The sequence below is a fragment of the Sander lucioperca genome, chromosome 21 (assembly GCF_008315115.2).
Source record: "Sander lucioperca isolate FBNREF2018 chromosome 21, SLUC_FBN_1.2, whole genome shotgun sequence".
Classification (NCBI taxonomy): domain Eukaryota; kingdom Metazoa; phylum Chordata; class Actinopteri; order Perciformes; family Percidae; genus Sander; species Sander lucioperca.
Genome location: NC_050193.1, coordinates 5306502 through 5331337, shown reverse-complemented (window position 1 = coordinate 5331337; position 24836 = coordinate 5306502). Strand labels below are relative to the sequence as shown.

At 38.5% G+C, this 24836-nt stretch overlaps 1 protein-coding gene across 8 annotated transcripts in view; it reads left to right on the top strand.

Annotated features, from left to right (window-relative positions):
- The window catches only part of axin1 (axin 1), a 34410-nt gene extending 12310 nt beyond the window's left edge, over positions 1-22100 (top strand). For 4 of the 8 annotated variants that reach the window (XM_035996779.1, XM_031312638.2, XM_031312637.2 and 1 more), the window contains 10 exons: positions 1169-2140; positions 9419-9559; positions 10485-10581; positions 11801-11938; positions 15245-15774; positions 16181-16345; positions 16514-16708; positions 16891-16998; positions 18191-18340; positions 18925-22100. In XM_035996779.1, coding sequence (XP_035852672.1) covers positions 1245-2140; positions 9419-9559; positions 10485-10581; positions 11801-11938; positions 15245-15774; positions 16181-16345; positions 16514-16708; positions 16891-16998; positions 18191-18340; positions 18925-19051 — 2547 coding nt within the window. In that variant the 5' untranslated portion in view covers positions 1169-1244 and the 3' untranslated portion in view covers positions 19052-22100. The remainder of the gene's footprint in view (positions 1-1168; positions 2141-9418; positions 9560-10484; positions 10582-11800; positions 11939-15244; positions 15775-16180; positions 16346-16513; positions 16709-16890; positions 16999-18190; positions 18341-18924) is intronic. The other 4 variants (XR_004107319.2, XM_031312643.2, XM_031312644.2 and 1 more) reach the window with 4 other exon arrangements.
- Positions 22101-24836: the final 2736 nt, after the last annotated feature.

Sequence of the window (24836 nt, the reverse complement as noted above, 5' to 3'; positions counted from 1 at the left end):
AGTAGAGGTGGAGATATACACACACTACTGTGTCTAACTCTTTGCTCAGCAAGAAAGCTCAAGGACAACACATGAGGACCAGGACGTGTCCTTGAACAAGACATTGAATCCCTAAAATCATTTGGTACGCTATTCTGCAGCTGACCCTGTACTATGATACCAGGGAAATGAAATAAAGGAGAGAATATGATACAAGGATCAATAAAGTATATTTTCAGTGCTGCTCATTTCAGCTAATAGTAGAGACTGCTTCATTATTGAGTTCATACTGTAAATCTCAAGTGAATTTATCATTGTGGTGATACACTAATACTAATTTGGCTGCAACTGGAGTAGCTGTGTAAAGTAATTGCATGCTCATGCATAAAAATCAGAGAATATTGCTGCAAACTACATAACACTACACCATATTCATACTACTGCGTAGTAGATGCCTTCAGGGCCAGACGCCACGACTCATGGCTTAGATTACCACAACACTCCCACATAACTCTCAATGTGACTCAGTATGGCACAATTATAGACCATCAAACCACTTAATAGACTATGAAACCACATTACAAGCCAAATGACTTAAGCTTTCAGTTTCTGCTTAGGTTTGCAGATGTTATGCAGATATTACGTTTACAGATCAGGTGCATAGAATTCTATTTCAGTGTATCCTTGTATTGTTGTTTTCTGGGTTGATTTCATCACTCATTTCCACAGTTATTCTATTGTATTGATTCCGTAATTCAAATGTAAATACACTTTATTGTAGTTGCGAAAGAATGTAATCATTAATTCCTCATGTTGGAGTCATGGGGTTTTCATTAGCTTGTCTCACGTTTACAGATCCTCTGGATTTCTGCTGAATTTGCTTTAATTTCAGTGTTCAGCTGGAAACTGGCCACATGATGAGTTTTTCATGAAAATCTGATAAAAATGCAAACTGTGCAAAATTCGAAAAAAATCCCTATGAGGTATTAGTCCTCTTCTAACCAGGCATATGGCAAATATGGCACATAATTAATCAACCTTTTCTCAGTAGATCTGCTAATATGACTTTTTTTTTCATTAATCAGAGAATGAAAAATTCTCATAGCAGTGCCCTGTCAAGGCTAGCACTACTCTTCACTTCAGTGATGTGATGAAGCTGCGTCTCATTATATATTTTTCCTCCTTGCAGGAGTTTTTTTGCAGTGGCATAAGTAGAGGTCTGGATCTACTAGTTGTGCAGTGTGGGCTCTACGGGGACGTGGTTTATGGATGCTGGGACTATGAGCATAAGCGACAAAAGGGACTACTTAGCAGACCTGGGAGGCAGCTTCACTGAGGATGCTCCGAGACCTCCAGTCCCAGGGGAAGAAGGTGAGCTGGTGTGCAGTGACGGACGCCAGTACAGCAACCTCGGCTTTTCCTCAAAGAACGAGAGCCTCAAATGTGAGGCGTCTGTGGCTACACCCAGGCGACCTGACTTGGACCTGGGTTATGAGCCGGAGGGAAGTGCTTCCCCTACACCACCCTACTTAAAGTGGGCAGACTCTCTTCACTCCCTCCTGGATGATCAAGATGGCATCCATCTGTTTAGGACGTTCCTCAAGCAGGAGGGGTATGCAGATATGTTGGACTTCTGGTTTGCGTGCAGTGGCTTCCGCAAACTTGAAGCTAATGAGGGTAATGAGGAGAAGAAGGTCAAACTGGCAAAAGCTATCTATAAGAAATACATCCTGGACAACAATGGGATTGTTTCCCGACAGATTAAACCAGCTACCAAGTCCTTCATCAAAGACTGTGTCATGAAGCTTCACATTGATCCTGCAATGTTTGACCAGGCTCAGACTGAGATACAGACTATGATGGAGGAGAACACCTATCCCTTATTTCTTAAGTCTGACATATATTTGGAATATACACGGACAGGAGGAGAAAGCCCTAAACTGTACAGCGATCAGAGCTCTGTTTCTGGGAATGGAAAGGGGCTGTCCGGTTATTTACCGACTTTAAACGAGGATGAGGAATGGAGATGTGACCAGGAGCCGGAGGAGCAGCCCGAGTGTGACCCCACACCGAGCAACCGGCTCACTCAGAAGCTGCTAATGGAGACGGCACCACATCGTGTTGCCAACAGCGCGAGATTCCAGGACAGTCACGAGTACAGGTAAATCCTCCCAGCAATCTAGAAGGCTTCTCTACAGCCCTAACTACACAGCTTGTCTCTGCAAACTGCTGAATTAGAAATAAGCCTGAAACCCCACAATACCATGAACGCTGCTTGAAGTTTGAGATGAAAACAGAGTCTGAGTGTAGCTGAGATGAGAGGAAGGTGGTGTGAAATGTCAGAGGCTGCAGAAGTTAATTTGTTGTTAGAAGGTTGAAGTAGTGTTCTTGGTTTTTCTTGTGCAGGTACTGTGGGACTTGTGTTTTTCCATTGGACAGGGTTTTGTAGTAAAAGTTCAACATGATTTTGTTTACGAAGGAGCTTTCTGAAATCTTACCCTGGCAACTGTCATCTTAACCTCCCTCTTTTTAATATTAAGACTGCATTTATGGGAAAACTAAATGTATTAGGTTGGACTATTCAATCTAGAGATCGCAAACTTCTTTTATAATGTCGACTAGTCACAGCCATGGATTTTGATTTGATTTGATTTTTAGGCCACAAAAATAATATAAACTCTTGGGGCGACCTGTAGCTCACCAGTAAGAGCGTGCGCCCCATGTGGGCTGAGGCCTTTGCAGCGGCCTGAGTTCGAATCCGACCTACGGCCCTTTGCTGCGTGTCATCCCCCATCTCTCTCCCACCTTTCCTGTCTATCCACTGTCACTCTGAAATAAAGGGAAAAAAGCCCCCAAAAAAATAATCTTAAAAAAAAAGGTAATTAAAAAAAATAAACTCAGAATTTCAAATCTTGTCAAACACACCCAAAAACATGGCAAAAGTGAAACATTGTAGAGCACACGCTCATCTTGACATTAATATGCACATTTGCTGTGAACTTCCTATTGCACAAACATATATTAAATCCAAGACAATGTGCTCCTTAAAAGTGGAAATATGTTATATTTAATAAACTTTGTATCATAATCAATACAAAACTAATGTTTAATTTCTCCTAAATTGAAGAAGAGCACTCATCTCAATACTCTGATTCAGTTTAGCAACCTATCAATACAAGTAGGTAGTCGAGGAAGTTAGCAATTGTTTGTAGTAACTGCAGTGCAAAGGGTGACTGTGTTTGCCACCTATGTATACGTGTGTGCAACAACAGCTTTAAAATAATGGCCTCTCAGCTTTGAAATGCTTTTCATTCTTAATGTGAGAGGTCAAAGTAGATTTACCCAGATGTTCTAATCTGTGCAATGCCAAACCTGCTGATGGCCTGCTGATTGATTATGAGAAACATTAGCTTTTAGCCATAATTACAGGGCTGTACTCAGATTAAAATTCAATGTTTAGTTTTTTTAAATCAGTGGCATAAATGCTGAGGTTGCCGCTCCTTTTCTGTTTCTTTTGATGACTTGACTGCATTTTAAGTTAATGATTCTTGCAGATTCAGTTAGACTTCTTTTTTCACCTAATGTTGGTGCTTTGCATACATTTCACATTTTCTGACTGATTTTCACATTTTTTTAAGTGCAAACCATAATCAAAGTAGTACTCTCTCAATAAGTGCAAACCTATTAAAAAGACTGACCAATGTTTTTCTTTAAGCATGATACGCTGCTCAGCCTAAGATATGATCATGTTCTTATTCAGGAATATGAGCATGTCCACGTTCTCTATCGTATCGAGACAATCTATCTACTGTTACATATTCTATATGTATGGTGGAGAGATAGGCTCTTCACTCAGAGAACCAAGGTTACAACGTAACCAAGCGTTTTCTGGCAGTAGTTGAGACCAGTTGTTTGTACCTGAATTTGTCATTGCACAGTGGAGAGAGAGAAATAAAGCTTATTTTACGATTGTTTCACAGTGATTACGTTCTAAAGCACAAATAAATAACCATCAAACACTCAACAGGCGATTTTGTGGCAACAGATGCTCTTTTCTCCTCTGCATTTTATTCATTGCAGCAGTAAACAAGGAAGTAGCTACTCTTGTATAAATTTATGACCATTTTAAGACGAGGGGAGAACATTTTTTTTTGTTTGATATCATTAAAAGTAAGTAAAGTTAGGCTTTGCTGTCCGCTTCCCGACTCATTTTAAAAAAGACAGAGAGATAAAAAGAGATTGACCCCTAATTTCCACCGGGCGCGTCTGCGCCGCGTTCAGGATGTGACGCGCCCCCCGCGAGCAATTGCAGTCATTCAAGTCAATGCTTGATATTCCACCAGCCGCGCCACGACACGTCCCAGAAGCGTGCGTGAAGTGGCTCTCGACTCCGTTAAAGATACGCGCCAGGTCTATTTTCACATGCAAGCCACGGGCCGTTGGGACAGCCGGGCAGGAAGTGAAACAGCAAGAGTATCCAGTCAATTTACCAAAAGACACCACCCAATATCGTATACGTCTCCTCTACGACACCACAGACAACGAGAGATTCATCTTGGAGGTGGAAAAAACATAAGGGACAAAGCCAGAAAAGAGAAACAAGAAATATCGTCACGTTTTAATATTGCGAGATCTCGTCACACCTCGAGTAAATAATCAAATGTCCGATGGTTGAATTACCTTTAGCTGCTTCAGTTTCAGGGTCCTGGTACTGTGCATGCTGACACACTGTCATGACACTTATATTAAATATAGATATAAATATAGATATATATGTAACGGAGCCATCGTTGCTATTAGTAACACCTGTATGAGTGAAGCAGGTTGATGCTAAAAAAGTTTCATGGCAAATCATCCCTGGAAAAAAGGAACCAAGACAACTTAATTTTTGTTTAATCTGACTTTTGTTAACAAAGTTGCTGGTAAAGTTTGCCTTAATGTTATGACAGCTCCAAATATATTACTGTAAAAATGATCTATAGCTTGAGTCTGGCAAGAGTGAGATTGTATGAGGGAAAACAATACTTGTTGATTGTACTGGATAGCGGTTTGTTGTGACTGTTATGGGCATTTGCTTTGAATCTGTCTAAAGCTAAGCAGACAGTGTGCGTTTTTGTTGATCTTGTATGTTTTGTTAACCCAACACCACAGTCAGTCTTGTCCAGTAACAATTGCAATAAAGTTTATTCAAACAAGGTGGCTGCATCCTCAACTCTGTCAACTAAAAAGAAAGAAAGGCTTACTTTTCTTTTATTACTTTGTGCAATTCTACTATGAGTGGAACGTTAGAAGAAAAAAAGAAAAATATGGAGCCACAGATGTCTGGAAGATGCAGACAATATGATGAGGTTCAGTTTTATATCAAAGCAGTCTCAAGACTACAGTTTTAGCCACAATGTGTAAAATAGTACTCCGATAACATTAAAACAAGCTCACTACAGTTTATAATGGATCTTTTGACAATAGCCATGCGGTAAATCAGACAGCCAACCAAAATTCTGACATGCTAGAAATCCATCCGCTCAGCAAAATTAATCAAGTGTTATGACCCCCCTCAAACTGCACGTCAAATGACCAATATGGCAGAAATTCAGCCCGATTCTAAAATTAGTTGGGTTCTACCAACTCTGGGCTAAAATTGGGCTTAATCCGTACGGTGTCTGCCCGGCTTAATACCCAGCAGCCGGTAGACTGACAGAGAGAACAGACACTGATTGACTCTAAAAGACTCTGAGTAATCTGACTGTGTTTACTCTACATACTAGTGATCCTCCAGCATAAGAAAATGTAATCATGTTAAACAAATGAAAAGTGGCTCAGCATTAGTTACATGCTTACGATTTACTGTGTGTTTGCAAATGAAAGTGTGACAATTAAAGATCAAATGAATACATAAGTAATTGCTTGCTACCACAACTTTTACTACTGTCACTGCTGATTGAACCTTGTAAAGCTCATCATGTAATACGGTTACATCTTCAACTGAGGATTAAGGCCACTTGCAGTAAAAATAAAAAGTCAACATGTTAGGTTGGAAGGAACAACATGTACTGTCAGTGTTGCAAACTAAACCCAAAACAAGGATTTTAATACTAAAAATTTGAGCCAGGAGATATGGAGAAAATCAAATATCACGATATTTTGGACCAAACACCTCGATATCGATACTGTAGGGTTGACTATTGGTGCTTTCACAAAATATTTACACAATGAGATTTTTTGACAAATACTCATCAGTAATGTGGATATAATAACTAAGTGGGTAAAGGCAAATAATAAAACAGCTAGAACAGCCTGGTACATTCAGAAAATTACATCACTTTACTGTAATGCAGCCTTTAAAAACAGGAAAAGACAACACTTATGCCATATTACGATATAATGATATCCAAAATCTAAGACGAGATCTAATCTTGGTATCACGATATCGATATAATATCGATATATTGCCCAGCCCTACTAAAGATTAAGATTCTAATGTGCATGTTGTTGCTATTGTTGGTCCTCAACAGAATAAATAAAAATCACGTCACTGTCAGACACTACAGAAACCTCCCCATATTTGATCTCTACTGCTGCAGCACCCGAGGAGGGGCAGGAATTCACATCAGCTGACACTCAGAGAATACCTTCCAGATAAGATCCTCTCTGTGACTAAAACACTGGTCACAATGCAGTATTAGTAGTTTGGCCAGTTCAAACTGAACTAAAATCAGACCTGCCATAGACTGGGAAGTTGCAGACTTCTGCTGCTTTTTTTGTCTGTGTGCAGCTTTTGTGGTTGATATCTGCAGAATGCAAGAGGAACCAAATACTTGTTTGTGTTTGATTTTTGGCAGTTTTCGTTGGAGATCAATGCTTTCTTCGAAGTCTCCTAAAAAAATATAAGAGAAAAATACAGTTTTAATTAGAGAGTGAACACACAGTTTTGGGCATATTTTCATATCATTATTTCAGCAATCAAGCATTTGGCTGGAATTACATAAAGACACGCTTCATTTTTAAAAAGCCTTTTAGTAGCACCCGTTGGGTTTTTATCAAACTAAATTTTACATCAGTTGTGTCTGATCTCTAAAGAGACAGGCAACAAAAGACATTAAATAGTCTTTCAGATCAGCATTTTGAAATCAAATGACTTGAAAGAGAATGACCTATACATTAATTCATGTTTGGGGAGATTTTTTTGAAGTGAACAGCTCAGTTTTGTTCTCGTTCAATTAAGTTGTGTACTTCAAAGGCGAGACTTCATCGTCTCAATGTGTCACTGCTCAGTGTTTCACTCAAATCAACATTATTATGTGTCATATCTCACATAAAGAATCTGTTATCAGTGTTTGGATTCGAGGGATATTAGTACGATACAATATACTTTATTGTCCCCTTAGGGAAATTCTGTTTTGGACTCCAAGCTACACACATAAATAATGCATTGGCAGTTAGAAACAAAACAATACAGCACCAGTAGCAGTCACAACAATAAATTGCATATAAAGTAGGCCTATTGCACACATCCCTTGGTAAAAACATATTGCACGTAACACATATTTCCCTCACCCCAGAGTAAAACACCATGAAACTATAATATAGTAACATAGTAAAAGTAATATTTTTGAGTTTGGAGTCTGACCTTTTTTTTCTTAAAGAAAGGGAATTGATACATTTTCTTTTGTGTACGATTTCGTTGGCCTTTGCATGTATTTAACAGTTGACATGAGAAGGGAGAATGGCATGTGGGCGTTTTGATTGCACATGGAGGGCAACTGAGGACACCATCTTTCAAAAACGTGTGTATAAAATATATTTGACAAAACACAGTTATTTCTTAAACATTCATGCAGCATAATGCAAGTTAATGAAATGAAATTCACATAGTGTGACCAACAAAAGGCAGTATGTGAGCAATTTTCCCAAATATCAAAAGCAATAAATGTTGTATAGATTGTTTTTAAATGAGTAGTACTCTATGGCCTACCTGCCTGATGAGAAAATGTCTTCAGGCTCTCTTTATGATAGTAAACCTGACATTTGTATTGTGTCTTTATTGAGGTTTTAGTTTTTATCAGTTGGAATTTGCTGGAATTATTAAGATATATATATTTTTTGTGTGTGTTTCCAAGTTTTATATTATGCAAAAATAAGAATTAGTGCAACATAGAGAATTAGTTTGGAATAAAATCCAGCACTGAACCTTTTTTTAAGCGATTGTCCAGAGATGTTATATGATGGCGGAAACTGTCCTGCACCGTTGTTATCATTAATTTGTGGCTATGAGAAATAAATGTTTCCAAAATGGAAACGCAACTGTGAGCAGTGTTGTAGAAGTTTTGCTCAAGGAATCATCTCATCTGTTTTTCACCAAATGACAGATTGAATTAATGTTTGCTTCTTTTCCTAGTCAAGTCCTTAACTGTCTCATCATCAGAAATGTTTCCACATATAATCACAACTTGAAACTCATTTTCTGTACACTGCACTTTTTATTTGTCCCAGCTCTTCCACCAACCTGGTACTGTAATTATTCGCTGTTGCTGAATGTAGATGCTAATGAAAATCAGTCGGTCACAAAGGTTTCATTTTGAACTCTGGGTACTTCTGCATTCCAAACAGGGAGAAAGCTTCAGGGAATTCCAATTTGAATAAAAAGAGATGATGCCTAACATCTTTAATTCATGTGTACAAAGCCCTGCAAGGAGTGTGTTCAGCAAAGTCAATGACTGAGAATGTAGAAGGTTGACAAATTAAGCTTTCCCATATATCTGTAGATGCTCTTGAAGGGTGTGCCATAGAATAAGACTTGCAGTTATACTCCACCGTTCAATTCTCTGGTATTGATTTTGGTGTGTTCACAAAGGCTGTTGAAATCCTATCAAATATGATGTTCCTAGCAAACGCAGTATACTTTCTCTGGCTGTAGGTGTGTTTGGATTACGCTAAACCGAAGCAAGAGGAGTTGCAGGAAGTGTCAGAGCCTGAATGGTTGACAAAATATATCGGCTCATTCATATCATGGTTTTTTAACTAAGCATACATGTTGCATACATGGTACTGTAGTTTTCATGGCTTTAATGTGTGTTGTCTAAAATCCATTATGTGTGGAGCATCAACTCTCTCACTAAACCAAAAGAGCAGAAATGGAAGGCATTTAGCTGTTCTTAAATCACAACCAAAGTAAATAATCTTCTGGTATAGTGCTGAACTTGTGTGTTCTTTATAGAATGTTAACTGTAAACGGACAAACCTTTGGCTTCTGGACAGATTTTTTTATTACAATATCTAACCATTCATAATAAAACAATACTGTGTGTTCTTCATTTAGAATTATACCAGAGAGCTGTGTACCGTTGTTTATAAATGCATTTTCATGAGCATGTCTATAACATTATGAATTATTGCAGTAAAGCTTTTTTTTGCCCTGAGCATATTTCTTCATTTTTTCCAGGCATGCACCATGTCGGGAGCCCATCAACCCGTACTATGTCAACACTGGTTATGCTGTGGCTCCTGCCACCAGCGCCAATGATAGTGAGCAGCAGAGTATGTCCAGCGACACAGACACGATTTCCCTTACCGACAGCAGTGTGTATGTATTTTCTCATCACACACACACACACACACACACACACACACACACACACACACACACACACACAAACGCACACGTTTCATGCTTAAAGTTTGGCATACCAACTCATAAAGACAGAACCCAATACTAGTATTTCCAGTTGTTGTTTAAAATGAAGACATGTCATATAAGTTAGCATTGCTCAGAGACAGGATTAAGAGTTTAATTGGTTTCAAAATTGCACTTCTTGCCTGTTTTTACATGCACTGTGATTATCAACATCTGCTTGTTAAGGTAGCAGACATAAAACCATGTCTGATAGAATGTACACAAATGAAAACCTACTGACCTTTTATAAATGTGACACACCAACCAATTTTAAATGTTTTAAATGTTGTATTTAATGTAACTTTGTTTGGGCGCCAGCATGAGACCAAAGGCAATGTTTGTACCATTTGGGATCGCTTGTGAGCAGGACTTGTATTTCAGTTGAGTGTGCTGGTGAAAGAAGATTTTAGAAATAATGTTTTCTAGGTGCAGATATGGCACCGGGGATTTAATTCCAAAGAAACTTCAAAGCTTGCACCAGTGGACAAAAATGTGTTTGAAGCTGAATGGATTAGAGGCAGTTATCAGCTAATTGTTCCAGCGCTTCCAGCACAGGAAAGGAGTGTGAAACCCAGCATGACCAATAAATACCACATGGAATTGCAAACTGATGGATGTGTTAACATGTAACTGTAATCTGCCAGACCACTTGTGGTGCAGTGGACACAATAAGCTTGTGAGAAAGCCTGCCCTGCTGTACTGATTAATCAAGACTTACAAGGTGTTCGTTTTAGGCAACAACAAAAAATGCAGTGGAAAGCTTTCAACTTCAAAGCTGCCTGTGTTGTTTATTGATGAGGATGTTTTATGAAAATGTCTTTGTTGTTAATTCCAGAGATGGGGTTCCACCCTACAGATACCGCAAACAGCATCGCCGGGAGATGCACGAAAGTGCCAAAGCAAATGGGCGAGTGCCACTACCTCATATTCCAGTGAGTTATTCATGAGTTCTCTCCCTTCTCTCTCACTTTCCGCCTCTACACCTCTCTTTAACTGTCTGCCCCTGCCTTATTTTTCTCCGCTGCACCATTGGAGATGTGCATATTTAAGCTCTGCTGTGTCGCAGGGCCTGTGATGGCGTGTAAGAATAGCTGATGGTGAAAGAGAAGGCTGTCTAAATGTAGCTTGATGCTTTCCTAAGCTGTAACCACTGAAGCATAGTAGACATGAATCCTCCCCTGTGACAGCCTGATGCCTCCCTCTGCAGCTTGTGCTGTCTTTTGGTAGGAAAACCCTGGCCCTAATTAGACCTCGGAGTAAAGAGTCAAATTAAAACTCCACACGTAGCATCCTATTAGGATCCATGAATTGACTGTATAGTAGAGCACAAATCCCCAAAGCCTAAACCTCACGTTTCCCTGCCCCAACAAATTAATCATGACTTCTCTTCATTGGCAATAAGAAAATTGACAGGGCTTGTAGATGTGTTTTTTTTTTTTTTTTTTTTAATGTCACTTTGTTTTCCAACTTTTTTGTATAAACTGGTGCCATATCAGGATGATTGCAATGCAATGACTCGTGCTATTATGTGAGGAAATGAGATTACTTGTGTCATTTAAAATTACAGTAAACTTGTTATCCTACCTAGTTCATGTTCCCAAAAGGATTTTGAAATGTAAAATAAATCAAAAAGGTTACTATCAAATTGAAGTTTAAATCTTTTTTTCTGTAGACACGCTTATCAAATGGATGTAGTTATTAAAACTTGCAAGGTGATGTGTTTTTGATGGGTGGTCTTAGCTCCAACCTCTTTCAAAATCACACAGGAGGCATGGGAATGTCACTGAGCCCTAATTTTTTATAACGGTGGTTAATCATTATATATTATAGTCATATTATAATCATTATATATGGTTATTCATACATTCTCCATAATGTGGAAATTTAAAAAAAAACTCACCATATCAGAAAGGATCAGCTTCAGTAGGATTCAGTGGTAAAGTCTCATTGTTACATTTAAATGTAAATTATCCCTTCTGATGTTTAACACTTGACACTGTCTACTTGAATGTGTCCTGCTTCTGTTTCCTATATTTGGTCGCTGACAGGATGTAAAAGTTCAGGGTGGTAAAACTGCCCATATGGTGCTGACAGTAATGCAGTGACAAATAATCCACGGAGTGCTTTACAGTTTGAAAATGTTCCCCCCAGCGCACAAACCGGATTCCAAAGGATATACATGTGGAGCCGGAAAGGTTTGCTGCAGAGTTGATCAACAGACTGGAGGGCGTACTGAGGGAGAGGGAGGCTCAAGAGAAGCTAGAAGAGCGACTGAAGAGAGTGCGATTGGTAGGTTTAATTTTTTTTTTTCTCAACCAATGTCTACTGTTTAAAGCACAAGCAGATCCACTGTTTTGTTAATTTGGTGTAACACGTCAGAGTTTCTGCAGAGGTTTACACTGAAGAGCATCGTCTGTAGACTAAATGACCTCTAACATTATACGATTGAAGCAGTGCAGGGATGTTTTGATTCTAGTGATTCTGAGCTGCTTTCCACTCAGACTCTGACTGAATATTATTATTGGCCAAATGGAAAAGAAAATTCTATGAAAGTATGGATCCCTAACAACTATTTTTTATCAGATTTATCAGATTAGTCTGACAATTATTTTCTAGATTATATCATCAATAAAATGTCAGAAAATAGTGAAACATGCCTTTTCTATTTTCCAGGAGCCCATGGTATCTTCAAATTCCTTATTTTATATTACCAACAGTACAAAGTCTTAAAGATATTCAGTTTACCATCATATATAACAAAGAAAGAAGCAGCAAATCTGCAATCATGTAATGTTTGGCAGAAAAATGACAACCGATTATCAAAATAGTTGGTTGGTTAATTAAGCAATATTACACGAGAAGGTTTGATTTAACGTCATTATTGGCACGACAGTGATGCAGCTATTTTCAAACTGTATTAATATTGTGGGTCAGTCAGCCTGCTAGAGCTAATGTTAGCTTTGTAGAGATCGTGGGATTTACTAAACTGAATAAATAAACTGCTGTGTTCGCTCAATCAATTGTTCTATTGATAGATTTAGCTCCTGTACATCCGGGAAATTTACATTTTATCAGCTGTTTTTTTTCCATAGCTACGTGCCACCGGCACAGATGACGTGATCCAAACATTTCCAGTAACAGTTAACTCCACAGCGTTTGAGTCGTTTAACCCGATGATTCACTGAATATGTTGGAGGGAGTGTGTTCCACTGTGTTTCCTGATTTATTTTCATTAATACAAAATGACAAATGTTTCAAACACAGTTTTATTAATTCATCTCTGTAATGCTGACACGGAAATGGGGGAGTGATATTTTAAGTGATGAGCCTGGTGTGCTCATTTGGCTCTGGGTGTGCTGTCATGCTGATTGGAGCACGTTCTAAATGTCTAGTTTCTAGTCTAGTGACCAATCAGATTGCCTAGTCAGATTTTCTTGTTGTGTAATTTTCTTTCACCCAACTAATCAATTCATTGAGTAATTAACATATACCTAGAGCAGTCTTATATTGGCAACGTTTATATTGAATATTAAATTTAACTTTTTTGTATTCTCAGGTTTAAGCTGTTTTGAGTGATCATGTTTCGGTCATGAGAATCTCATTTAAATCCTCATTCCACAAATATTGATTTCAAAGGACTCTTTTTTTCCCACCTGAATAACTTTGATATACTGTAATAAAAGAATACATTGTGACCATAGATGGTGTATTGAAAAGCAGACCAGGAGTATCAGTATCAGTAATGTGCACGAAATACCACCAAAGCCCATTTCTGAGCCAGAAAGCGAGATGTGTGTCTGGCCAGTGGGCTTCAAGTGTTCAGTAACAAAGGAGACTTAAATCCGTCTGGCCTTAATGAAATTAATGAGGCCAGCCATTTGAATAGAGAATAAAAAAAACGTAAAGAATCACTTGGAGATTTCCATCCTTGGCCTGTCAGCAGTCTGGCTTCTTCGATGAATCAGATGGCGCACCTGCACACTCGGCCACTTGTAAGTCTGGAACAGCGTGCCGCCTGTTTGATGTCACTTGAACGGTGATGAAATGGTTGCTGCTACCACAGATGAAGTCTCCCTCAGTACACAGACCCAAGTACTTAGTCTCAAGGCAGACATTGTATGTGTTTTGGCCATGGAAGGAGAAGCTGCCATCACACTGTTTAAGGTTTGCTTTATTAAACCTGGAGGCAAGCATGAAATGAGCATCTAGAAGAGGAAATGTGAGCTTAGCTTTTTAACCATAATATCAACAAATGATAGTTTTTATGCATGAAGGATTTCTGGTTAATAATTGATGTTATCATTGTATTGCTGTGAGGTCCACATGACTCCATGAGAATGTGAGTAAGTTATTGCCACAGCTCTGTCACACAGTCTGCTAAAAATGTAATTATGGCTTCACTTAACGTAATTTTTTGGAACAATGGACCGTGTGGCCCAGCTATGCACAGGATAATTGACATGCACAAGCAGCAGCATTCTGTTCATGACAATAAACCAATGGCAAAAAGACTCATGTGAGCTGCTGTAGACTGTTATCAGTAAATCGCCATCCACTACAAGCTGACTTGTAGAATGTCAAATATATCTGCTGTTGTTTGCAAAGGAATTTCATTTTCAAATATAAAAGATAGCACCCGTGGGAAAGTGAGCTAAAATGAAGATTTCATGGATTCATGAGTGGGCTCAGCTAACACATATCTGGATCTGGTGCAGAGATACGAAGACTCATCAATTATTAAAACATGCCAAGAAAGATTTTTTTTTTCTTTAACAATATCGCTGAGTTTCCGAAAGGAGTGGGTACACGGAAGTTACGTTTATGTAGGCGCAGGAAGAGACACTCTTAATGGTTTCTTTTATACGGTTATAAGAAATGGATGGTGAGCACTGGGCAATAGCAAACTCAGTTAGTTTGGCGTGTTTACAAGTGAAGGTTTGTTCAATTATTAACATAACTGCTATAAAAGGGTTGGGCATGGGCAGGCTAACCATTTACAGTGAAACCCCTACCTACTGTTGTCCTACTGTACCACAATATCTCTTTGTTCAAGTCTTGATGGGGAATACTGCTGAATATAATTTGTGCTTGCAGATTTTGTTATCTCCAGTAAGAAAGTATTAGGTTTAGGATTTCATTTATTTAAAATGTTTGTAGTAATAGTGGTGTGAGGTCCTTGTGCCATAAGGTTTAGATAGATAGATAGATAGATAGATAGATAGATGGATACTTTATTGAGGGAAATGTAGGCATCCAGTAGCTTCTTCAACATATACATTTTATTTTTACGTTACATGTCTTTGCTGCACATCCTCCACTCCATACAGTGCCTGCTTATTTAAATATATTGTGAATGCCTGTAGCATCCCAAAAATCCTAATTTGTGTCAACTGTGTTAAAAAAATATATTTTAAAAGAAAAAATACATAAAGATATACGTATTTTATATGGCTTAGTTTTATCAAAGTGTTGGACATAATGCTTCAGATATTCATACCTGATCTTTATAACCAGAATTTATTTTTTGTTATTCCAGATAAAAAATGTTTTCCTCTAAATTATCTTTTCTTTTGTGTGTGTATTTTTGTTCTAAAGGAAGAGGAAGGTGATGAAGTCATGTCCACAGCCACAGCATTATCCAGTCACAGGTTCCCCCCTGGTGCTTATCTGCAGAATTACAACTCGCGCTATGCTGACAACACCTACAGCGGTCTTATGCTGAGAGATGCTCATGAGGAGAACCCCGAGAGCATCCTGGACGACCACGTCCAGCGGGTCATGAAGACACCCGGGTGCCAGTCACCAGGCACAGGCCGTCACTCTCCCAAGTCACGCTCACCAGACGCTGTCCCAGGGGGCAAAGGGACAGGACTTGGAACGGCACAGGTTAAACATTCATCCAGGCACGGTCTCAAGGGAGACACCAGCCACCTGTACCACCACAAACATGCGCACCACATCCACCACGCAGGCGTCGGCAAGCCCAAAGAGCAGGCAGAAGCTGAGGCGGCCGTTCGTGTACACAGCAACTTTCCATGGAGCACAGAGACAAGTCATTATGGATCAAAGTCTCGCACCTACGCAGATGGCATGGGATCCAACCTCATGGAGCATACAGGGTATAGGTACGTACCAAACTCAAGGATTAGTTTCCTCTTTCTCAATAATGCACTGTTAACGCTTTTGTGATTTAGAATTGAGGCACTTGTTAATTATCTGGCGACTGGACCAGGGATAGGTATGTTGTTTGATTAGTCAAGATGGATTAGGATGTTTTTTTGTTTCTTTTAGGTAAAGTTAGTAGTAGCTTTCATTTAAAGAGACCTCTTTTGGTTAGGCCTTCCCTTTCCCCTCTCCGTAGTTTGCCTCTTCATTTGTATTTGTAAATTGTTAAGTTCCTTGTCAATAAATAACTTTATTTTACCATTTCCAACTGCTTTTATGTTGCTTTTTCCTTCCCCCTAGCGAGCTGGCTCGTAACATGCATCTGAAATGCTTTTTGCTTACCAGTTGTTTTCTTGAATTATTCAGTAGCAAAGGTGGCACACAGTTTAAAAGGGCGTTCAAGAAAGGTGAGGAAGTGCGGCTTCATGACATGCCAGCGCCTGCAGAGGAGATGGAGAAAAACCAGAAGATCCTATTGTGGCTGATGGAAGGACAGAAAGAAATGGTTCAACATAGAAGGAGCCCATATGGGTCAGTGAGGACAGTTAACTCAGTGCAAGCATTTTTTGTTAAGAGTTGTTAAGAGTAAGCAGCACGGACTAACAATGGACTAAGAGGAAAAAAGGCACGTTCTTTGAATACTCTTGCTTTGTTTAGTTTGATTGTTGATATTCAAAAATTCATGACTTTACATTTCAGGAGTACCGCTGTGTCCAAGAGGACCACAGGCCATGAGGCCCAACTGCGGAACAACGTGCAGCCGTCTCACCCTTTCATCCAGGATCCCACCATGCCCCCAAATCCAGCTCCCAGCCCCCTCATCCAGCTGGAGGAGGTGCGCCGACGGCTTGAGGAGGAGAAGATCAAGTCTGGAACTGTACAACTTAAGCAAAGGTAACTGGACGGACATGTCCCATTACCACAGTTATCTGTCCACTTAATCAGTGCAGCTTTTCAACAGAATCGATTTAACTTGATCCTTTTTCTTTAGTCAAAATGAAACCCTTTTGTTCTCTAGCCTGTGTGCTCCTTAGGGCGAATGTGTGTCTAACTACTGGGGTTGTTCGGTCCCTCAGGTATGTGATGGAGGTAATCCAGAGGGGTCGCACTGCAGTCAGGCCTGCACTGTTCCCTCCGCTCAGCGTGGTGCCCGCCGTCTCGGACATCGAGCTCTCCCAGCCCGAGTATGTCCACTGTGTCCTACCAGTAACTTTACCCACTAGCTCCAAATTCCCCATAGGTCACGGCAACCCTCTTTACTTCCCATTCTCATTACTGGTAGTTTAGCTACCCAGGACTGGGTTTTTTGTAGAGCTACTGAAAGAAACCTTTAGAAATCAGTAATGAGCAATCACTTTCCCTAATTCCCTCTTCTGTGTGCTGTGTCATTATGCAGTGTCCCGCACTCTATGCTTGAGTTTGTTTTAATGTGGTATCTTAGTTTTTCCTTTGTGGCAAGTGTTATTCTGCCTCTATCACTGCCACAAGAACATTTTAAAACATTATGAGGGTAAAAAAAACTAAAACACAGGCACTGAACAGCCTAGGGGTTTGTGTAACAGCTGACTGTTTCATGCAACAGCAAAGCACTGTCCCTCCGTCTCTTTTCTTTCTCTTTCTACGTCAAATCAAGCTGCCTTTAAGTGCAGTCGGAAATGTTGAGCTCTATAAAAGATCTGACGGAAAACAATAATTGTGAAATATAAAGTCTACTTGTGTTACATTGGGGGGGTTAAATAACACAACAGGACATCACCACACAAATCAGCCAGCGCACAGCCTATGGATTCACCTGAACCTAACCCTACGCTGTGACAAGACTGTGTGGATCAACATTGAGTTGTTAGAATTTACTAGTTTAGTGGTTGGCTGGCTAGTTTGCACCAGCCACACTGCAGAGAGGGAGAGGGAGAGAGGTCTACAGTCTTTAAATGAAGTTTTACAGTAAAGGACATTATTTTATTAGTTTATTTTGTAATGTGTAGCTATGCAGATCTTTTAAGACATGTTTATGTTGAAATAAATATACGTAGTAAATATAAGTAGTTTGCCCTCTTACATACATAATATGCAAAATAGATATGTAAATAGTTCGAACCTCTGTGTTGTTACGAAGGAACATTCAAACATCATTTTGGGCCAATTTTGACAACGACTTCTGTCACTAGAATGTTTCTAGTGACAGAAGTCCTGCACTTAACGCTTGTTAATGTCAGGAAATTATTATTTATTAAAGTTCGAAATCATGACACATTTTAAACAACATAATTTACAAGCTATAGGGTCCTTTTTTAGATGTGAAAAAAATTTGTGTGGACTTTAATAATGGGAAAGTTTCAAATTTTCTTAACCGTTTTCTGTATTTTCCACTTGCAGACACAAAGCCACTAAAAAGCAGCCATGTGAAAACATTACGGTGGCGTATTACTTCTGTGAGGAGCTGATACCGTACAGGACGTCTGTCAAAGGGAGGGTCGTCACTCTGCGCCAGTTCACAGAACTGCTAACAAAGAAAGGAAATTACAGGTGAGATTTATGGTGCTGTTTGGTGTCTATGGGTATAACTTGAGAGATGTATCACGACTAAAATTAGAATAGAATTTATCTTTTAATAATCAGCAAGCAGGATTGCATTACAATTGTATTGTCTGTAACAAAACTTGCTTTGAGACTGCAAAATAGTCCTTAAACGTTATCAGAGCTATAGTTGTCTGGGGGATATATGGGAATAAATATAATTTGAGTAGTACAAATAAAGGTCAGAATTTTCACTGGTGATTTTTACTAAAAAGATGGCTGTAACACATTTATGATCATCTTTGATTAGATGCAAATTCATTTCAGAATTTCTAACTCTTAAAGGCCATAGTTCTGCATCCCTGATATTATTCTTGACAAATGATAGGGACATGGTCAGTTATAGCATGATGTACTGATTAAAAACGATATACTTATTGAAGTGAATCTCAAATCTTTAAACTTGAACGTCTCAAACTTGAGTATATAACTGTATACTGTACTATAAATATAGCTGGGCACAATGTGCAAATGTAAGTAAAGGTCACAGCGTTTAACCTGGAGAAGTTAACGTTGTTCCTTGCCTTTTTTAGGTATTATTTCAAGAAGGTAAGCGACGAGTTTGACTGTGGGGTGGTGTTTGAAGAGGTACGTGAAGATGATGCTATCTTGCCCATCTTTGAGGAGAAGATTATCGGGAAAGTCGAAAAAATTGATTGAAGGTCATGTTGAAGAGGAAGGAGTCCAAAAGGGGCATCGTGTGATGGACCGAGGAGCGATTGGATGGTGAAGTGGAAGTGTTTTAGGATTGAGACCGGTGGAGCGCAGAAGAAAGTGATACAGTAGAAGTGGATCTAAAGTTGAAGAGCAAAGCAGTGTTCACAGAGGACCGCTCGTGACTTTTGAGGCTCGGTAGCACCACTGCAGTGACACTGGACTAGAAGAAAAAAAAGACCTCATTCACTTCTTTGAAGTGTAATGTAGTATTGTTAAGTTTACTAGATAAATTCAGAACAAAAGTGCTACTAAAGCTTCATATTTTTGATATGATGTATCAGAGGATGTCCTTTCTAAAGTAACCGCACTTGTCATTTTTATGTATTGGTACCAGATGTGTACAGTTTGCGTTAAAAGATAACAACATTTTATACATATTTAAGTATTTAAAATGCTCATTTTCAATCAATTTCCGCCCCTGTTGAAGACGATCAAAATCCTTTTTAGGGCTGATTTTTTTTTTTCATTGTACGAGCCCTCTGGACTCTAATATTTGTGCTCTTCTTTGTGCTTTTAACACATCACTTACCAGTACTTTATTTTGTGGTATTCAGTTAGGCTGCACTTTCATTGTATTATATACCACTGACTATGTCTCACTGTAGGCTGCAACATGAATTTCTGAGTGACCAGATCAATGGAAACCCTGTTCAGTGTGCTGCAATCCAGCACAACAGCCCAATGTTTTAGGCCATTTTTGACACTGCTGGAGAGAATTTATGGCCTTTTTTTAGGCTCAAACTTTGTGGTGGTGTTGTTATATTGATATAAGAAACATGTTTCATAAAGTTATTATTTATTGTAGGGCTGTTTTATTGGGTTGCATTACTGAATGTTGTACAGGGTGTTTTATTTTTCTGGTAATTTGGTGTATACTGCAGTACTGTACATACTTCTGCTGCATTGCTTTTACTCAACCCAGTTGAAGTTTTAAGACGAGGCCTAACAAAATAACACAGTAGCTGCAATAATACTGTAAAAAAAAAAAATATGATTGGAAAGCTAAGGTGAATATCTATGCAAGTTGGTCCCCCAAATCCCAAAACTACATTGGGCATTAATATTAATTAACACAGTAAATAACTTAGTGTAAATGTTTAGAACAATTATAGGCTACCCGTAAGAACAGTCAGGCTATTAAAAGCATTTGTTTAGATGGTACTTCAGTCAATTCATCAGGCTGAAATTTCAGTTGGGTAGAGGCTAACAAGCTTTTGTAAAGGTTTAACCATTCTGATGATGAATTCTGATTGTGGATGAGTAAAAAAAAGAAATTAGTCCCTGTTTATGAACATTTGGAAAACAATTATTCTTGGAGGCCAGTAGGCGGATTTTCTTTTTAATTATTTCCAGTGTAACACTGAATGACATGGTTTGGGGTTCAGTTTCTGAAGTCAAGTTCTGCCTTCAGCTTTCGAGGTTAATGTTGTTCATGAAACAGAAGTGTTGCCACCTGTAGACTTGCACATTCAGGGTCAAGCCTGCAGTGCAGAGGCTCCTTGGACCTGTTCAACGGAGATCATATCACAGCATTTGAATAAGAAGGCCAGTGAATGCCATTAGGATACTATCAAATGTTGATAATGTTTGTGCAATGAAGATCACTGAAATATGCGTTTACTTTGTTTGTTTTTTTTCAGGTTCGTACTTGTTCATTTCTGTGAACCCCAAGACTTACAGTACCATCTCAAACTTTTAATCTCTTTTTAGTTGATCTATCAGAAAGGGGCTGATCTCTAATCTGTAGCCTTCTCTAGCTTACCACAGCTACATCTTGTGCCTGGCAGGAATTAATTATTAGTGCAAATGATCTACTTTTGATAGATCACGTTACGCCAAAGAGAAAACAAAGTAGATGGTAGGTACTAGGCACGCTCTTGATATATTGACTTATTAATTCTTTTATATTAAAACAGTGAAGCTCTTGTATGGAAGACCAGAATGTTCTTTGCAATAGACAAGGTGTGTATGATTGCAGTTTTCTGATGTGTCTTGTCATGAACATCAGCTTTGAAAGCAGCACATTCATATGGAACACTTCATGAAGCTTGCAGGACATTTAGACCTTTTATTATTATTATTGCAACACTGAAATGCCATTTGTGTTTCCTGTCCCCTCTGTTTGGCAGTGTGAATGAAACTTTTGCACTGGAATAGCACAAACTAAGATGAAACCACAAATCATGCTGGGGAAGCATCATGACATTAAGATTCAAGGCCACTAGGTTTTTGTTCTTTTCTGTACCTCTTCATTGTGCTGGAGTCCATGTTTTTTTTTGTTTTTTTTTTATATATATAATTGTGATATAATAAAAGCCCTTTTGTTATGAAATAATAAGCAGAAGGACAAGTGGACCTTGAAACCAGAGTGCTGTATTGTTTGTGTCGTTGCATAGAAACCCAGCGTAAGGAATATCTCCTTTTTTTGAAATGCTGTTTGCCTTTTTTTAGATTTCTAACTTAAATCAGTTTAACTTCCAATATATTTACTGCATTTGCCTCTAGTGGTCCTTTTGTCTGTTAAATTATACGTTTGAGTACATGATCAAGTTAAATGCTATAAGTATTATCTTGATTTTCATTGTTTATTTCTTTTGAAATATAAAGTATCAGATATGTTATGCTTCTTACCGTGAAAGCCCTTAAAGTAAACTTCCCTTATTAAAGATCAATGAAATGTATATAATAAACATCTCAGTGCCTTTATTACTATGCTAATGATGTCTGCTGTGTGATTTTTAGACATATGTGGGGACATAAATACCAGGGATTTGCTTTATATTTTTGTTAAGACTTTTATTTTATTTTGTCTCACTTGTTTAATGTGTTTCACTATTCCACCTTTTTCTATGTAAATATGTACAACTTAAATGTGTCATCAACCAGCAGCCCAGTCAGCACATTCAGTGTTTCTTTTCACTAACTAGCATGGTTACCATTTAAAAGTACCTGGACAATAAATACATGCAATAAACCAGCGCTTGAGTTCTGAGTATTAGACTATTGACTCAAACTTCATTGTCATTTTCTGCACGCTATCATATATCAGCATGTTGGTGGATGACCTGTCTTTGTATATGTAATGTATTACAACACTAATCTTTCAACATGTCATAGTGAACACACACAAACACACACACACTTGTATAACATGGTGTGTTATATATAGTATGTACAGCATATGTTTATAGTATAACTGCAGTATTACGTCATAGACTGAAGAGGGCACTCTAAGTTAACTGGTTCATATTTTGCATCCTGTGTCATCTCACAGGGATTCTTCCACCAAAACTGTTCAGACAAGCATATCGGATGATATACCGAGGATGAATTGTGAATCAATGTGTATTCTGAATATAAAAACAAGAGCTGAAAAGCTTTTCCTCCGCATATGAAGCAAACTGTTTCACTTTGAAATCCTTCTTAACAACCAGCAAAGAATTAACACTACAAACACTGCTCTCTCTTTTTTAGGCTTTTTACATATTGATTCATGAATTGGATAAATAATCATAATCAATTTCCTGCAGATTACCAGTAATTGTGCTGCTTTTACCTTGACTCATACAAGCTAATCAACGTTTCAGGGAGAGCTGTTTAAATGAACAGGATGTGTAAGGCTGATGCTTCCATGTTGTGTCAGTTGTGCTCCTTCATATTCATGCCAGTGGAGCTTTCAGTCCACAGGCTCATATTGGAATCTTGATTGATTAACCAGTTCAGATTAGAAAACAGAAAACAACCTCTTTGTGATAATCAGCACACGGTTTAGTCAATGCCTTAAAGCACCTTGTGGAGATAAATAAAAAAAAATAAAAACCATTGGGATATGTTTTTTCATGCTACAATAAATTCTTTGTGCACAGCTGCAGCACATGTGCAGTGAACACGGCCGTACAGCTGCACTACAGGTGTTCTGAAGCAGTTCTTTCACACCTGTCAAAGGCACTGTTTGACTTCTTCCCGCTACCTGTTGTTTCTTAATGCTACTATTATTGAGATCTCTCTGCAACATGCTGACCTGCCTGTACACACCAATCATTCCACTCACCTCTTCCTTTAAGTCACAGAGGCGTGAGTTTGTAACCTTAATCCAGTGAAGATTCAAGCTGGATATAAAGGAAATGTGCCTGCAATTGGTATACTGGTTTATACGATATAACAAACAAGAGGCTGATCCAGTGACATACACAGAAATGTAAGTCAGGTCAGTTTAACTGTTGTATTAAAAGCTGAAAGTGTTATGTTCAAGATATCAAGATAAACTCACCATTAAAGCACCCATTGAAGCTACACACAATTATGATGATTATAGTGATTTTAGTTCTACATTCCTCTAACAGCATTGTCAAATTGCACATACAGTAAACATGCAACGGCAAAAAACTGAACCATGTTGGATTGATTTCTTTTATGACTGTAAGGCAATGAAATGTGTTGTCAAAAGACGGTGAAGCAAACAGAAAATGTCAGTTATTGATTCTCACTGAGCGCACTAAAGTACTTGATATTAACTCTCATGGCCAATGACTGCCTCAACGAACACAGATTATCCAAACAATAATACACTGCATAAGATAGAGGCAGCTGGAGTGACTTAATTGTAATGGTTTTCAGTCTCTCTTTTCATCTCTGTCTCAGATTTATGTATCTTTGGTAATGCGACTATTTGATTAAGTCAAACCCGACGCTCAAATCATGCACCTCTCACTGCAGCATGATTCTACAAATATTTTAGTCAAAAGTTTTTATATGATTAAAGGAAGTGCTGATGCTTGTAAGAAATCACTGAACACAAAAAATACCGTTGATAATATGAAGAAAACCATTTTCCTTCATGTTATGACTTAGTGGACATATGATTATTAAAACCTATAGAGAACATCAACGCAGCATTTGTAACTCCACTAGCGGCTACTGTCATAAAAGTAGCCAAATGTAACCAAACATAGAACTCTTATTTCCCTTTGGTACCTTGGAGGTACAACTGTTTCTCAAATTGTAAAACGTGAAGAGCTCAATGAATTCTTCTTCTTTGATCCACTCTTCACATCTTTAGTAGATGTTTGTGTCTATGTGGAATCAATGTGATTTCAGACTGTGAAGCAGCATGTACAAAACTTATACCAAATAAACAAATACATATATAAACTGATTTCATTTTTTTTTCAGCAAAACTGATTAAAAAAACTGCAGCTGCAAAACTGTCCACAAACTGCAATATGACTCTACCCTTACACAATCTCTAAGATTAATTGCAGCGCCGTTTCCAGAGCAACCACAGCATCGGCACAGACTCTGTCAATGTTGTCAGTTAAGAAAGTATAAATTTCCTACAATCACCTTCAACCTAACCGGCTTAATTTCTGCAGCTACATCACAAAAGGCATTCGCATTCCCAAAAAGAATGCCCACTCTGACCCCACTTTTAGTCATCTAAGTGCAAAATGTGTGTTTCAGTAAAAGCTTTGTTCCCTCAGCGGTAGGTAATACATCTATCTTAACTCTGATAATGGAGATGATGTTGGTGCAGCTCATTGCGTCGTTTTATGTTATCTGCTGTTTAAGCTACGGAAGGCCAAAGAGGCCATAAACACAAAATAATTATGTTGAGCTCACAAATCATCGTCAAACTAATTTTGATCCTGAATTGACCTTTATGATGATCACAAGAGTAGGTTACATCTAGATCAAAACATTGATATTTCATGATCACAAGAAAAAAAAA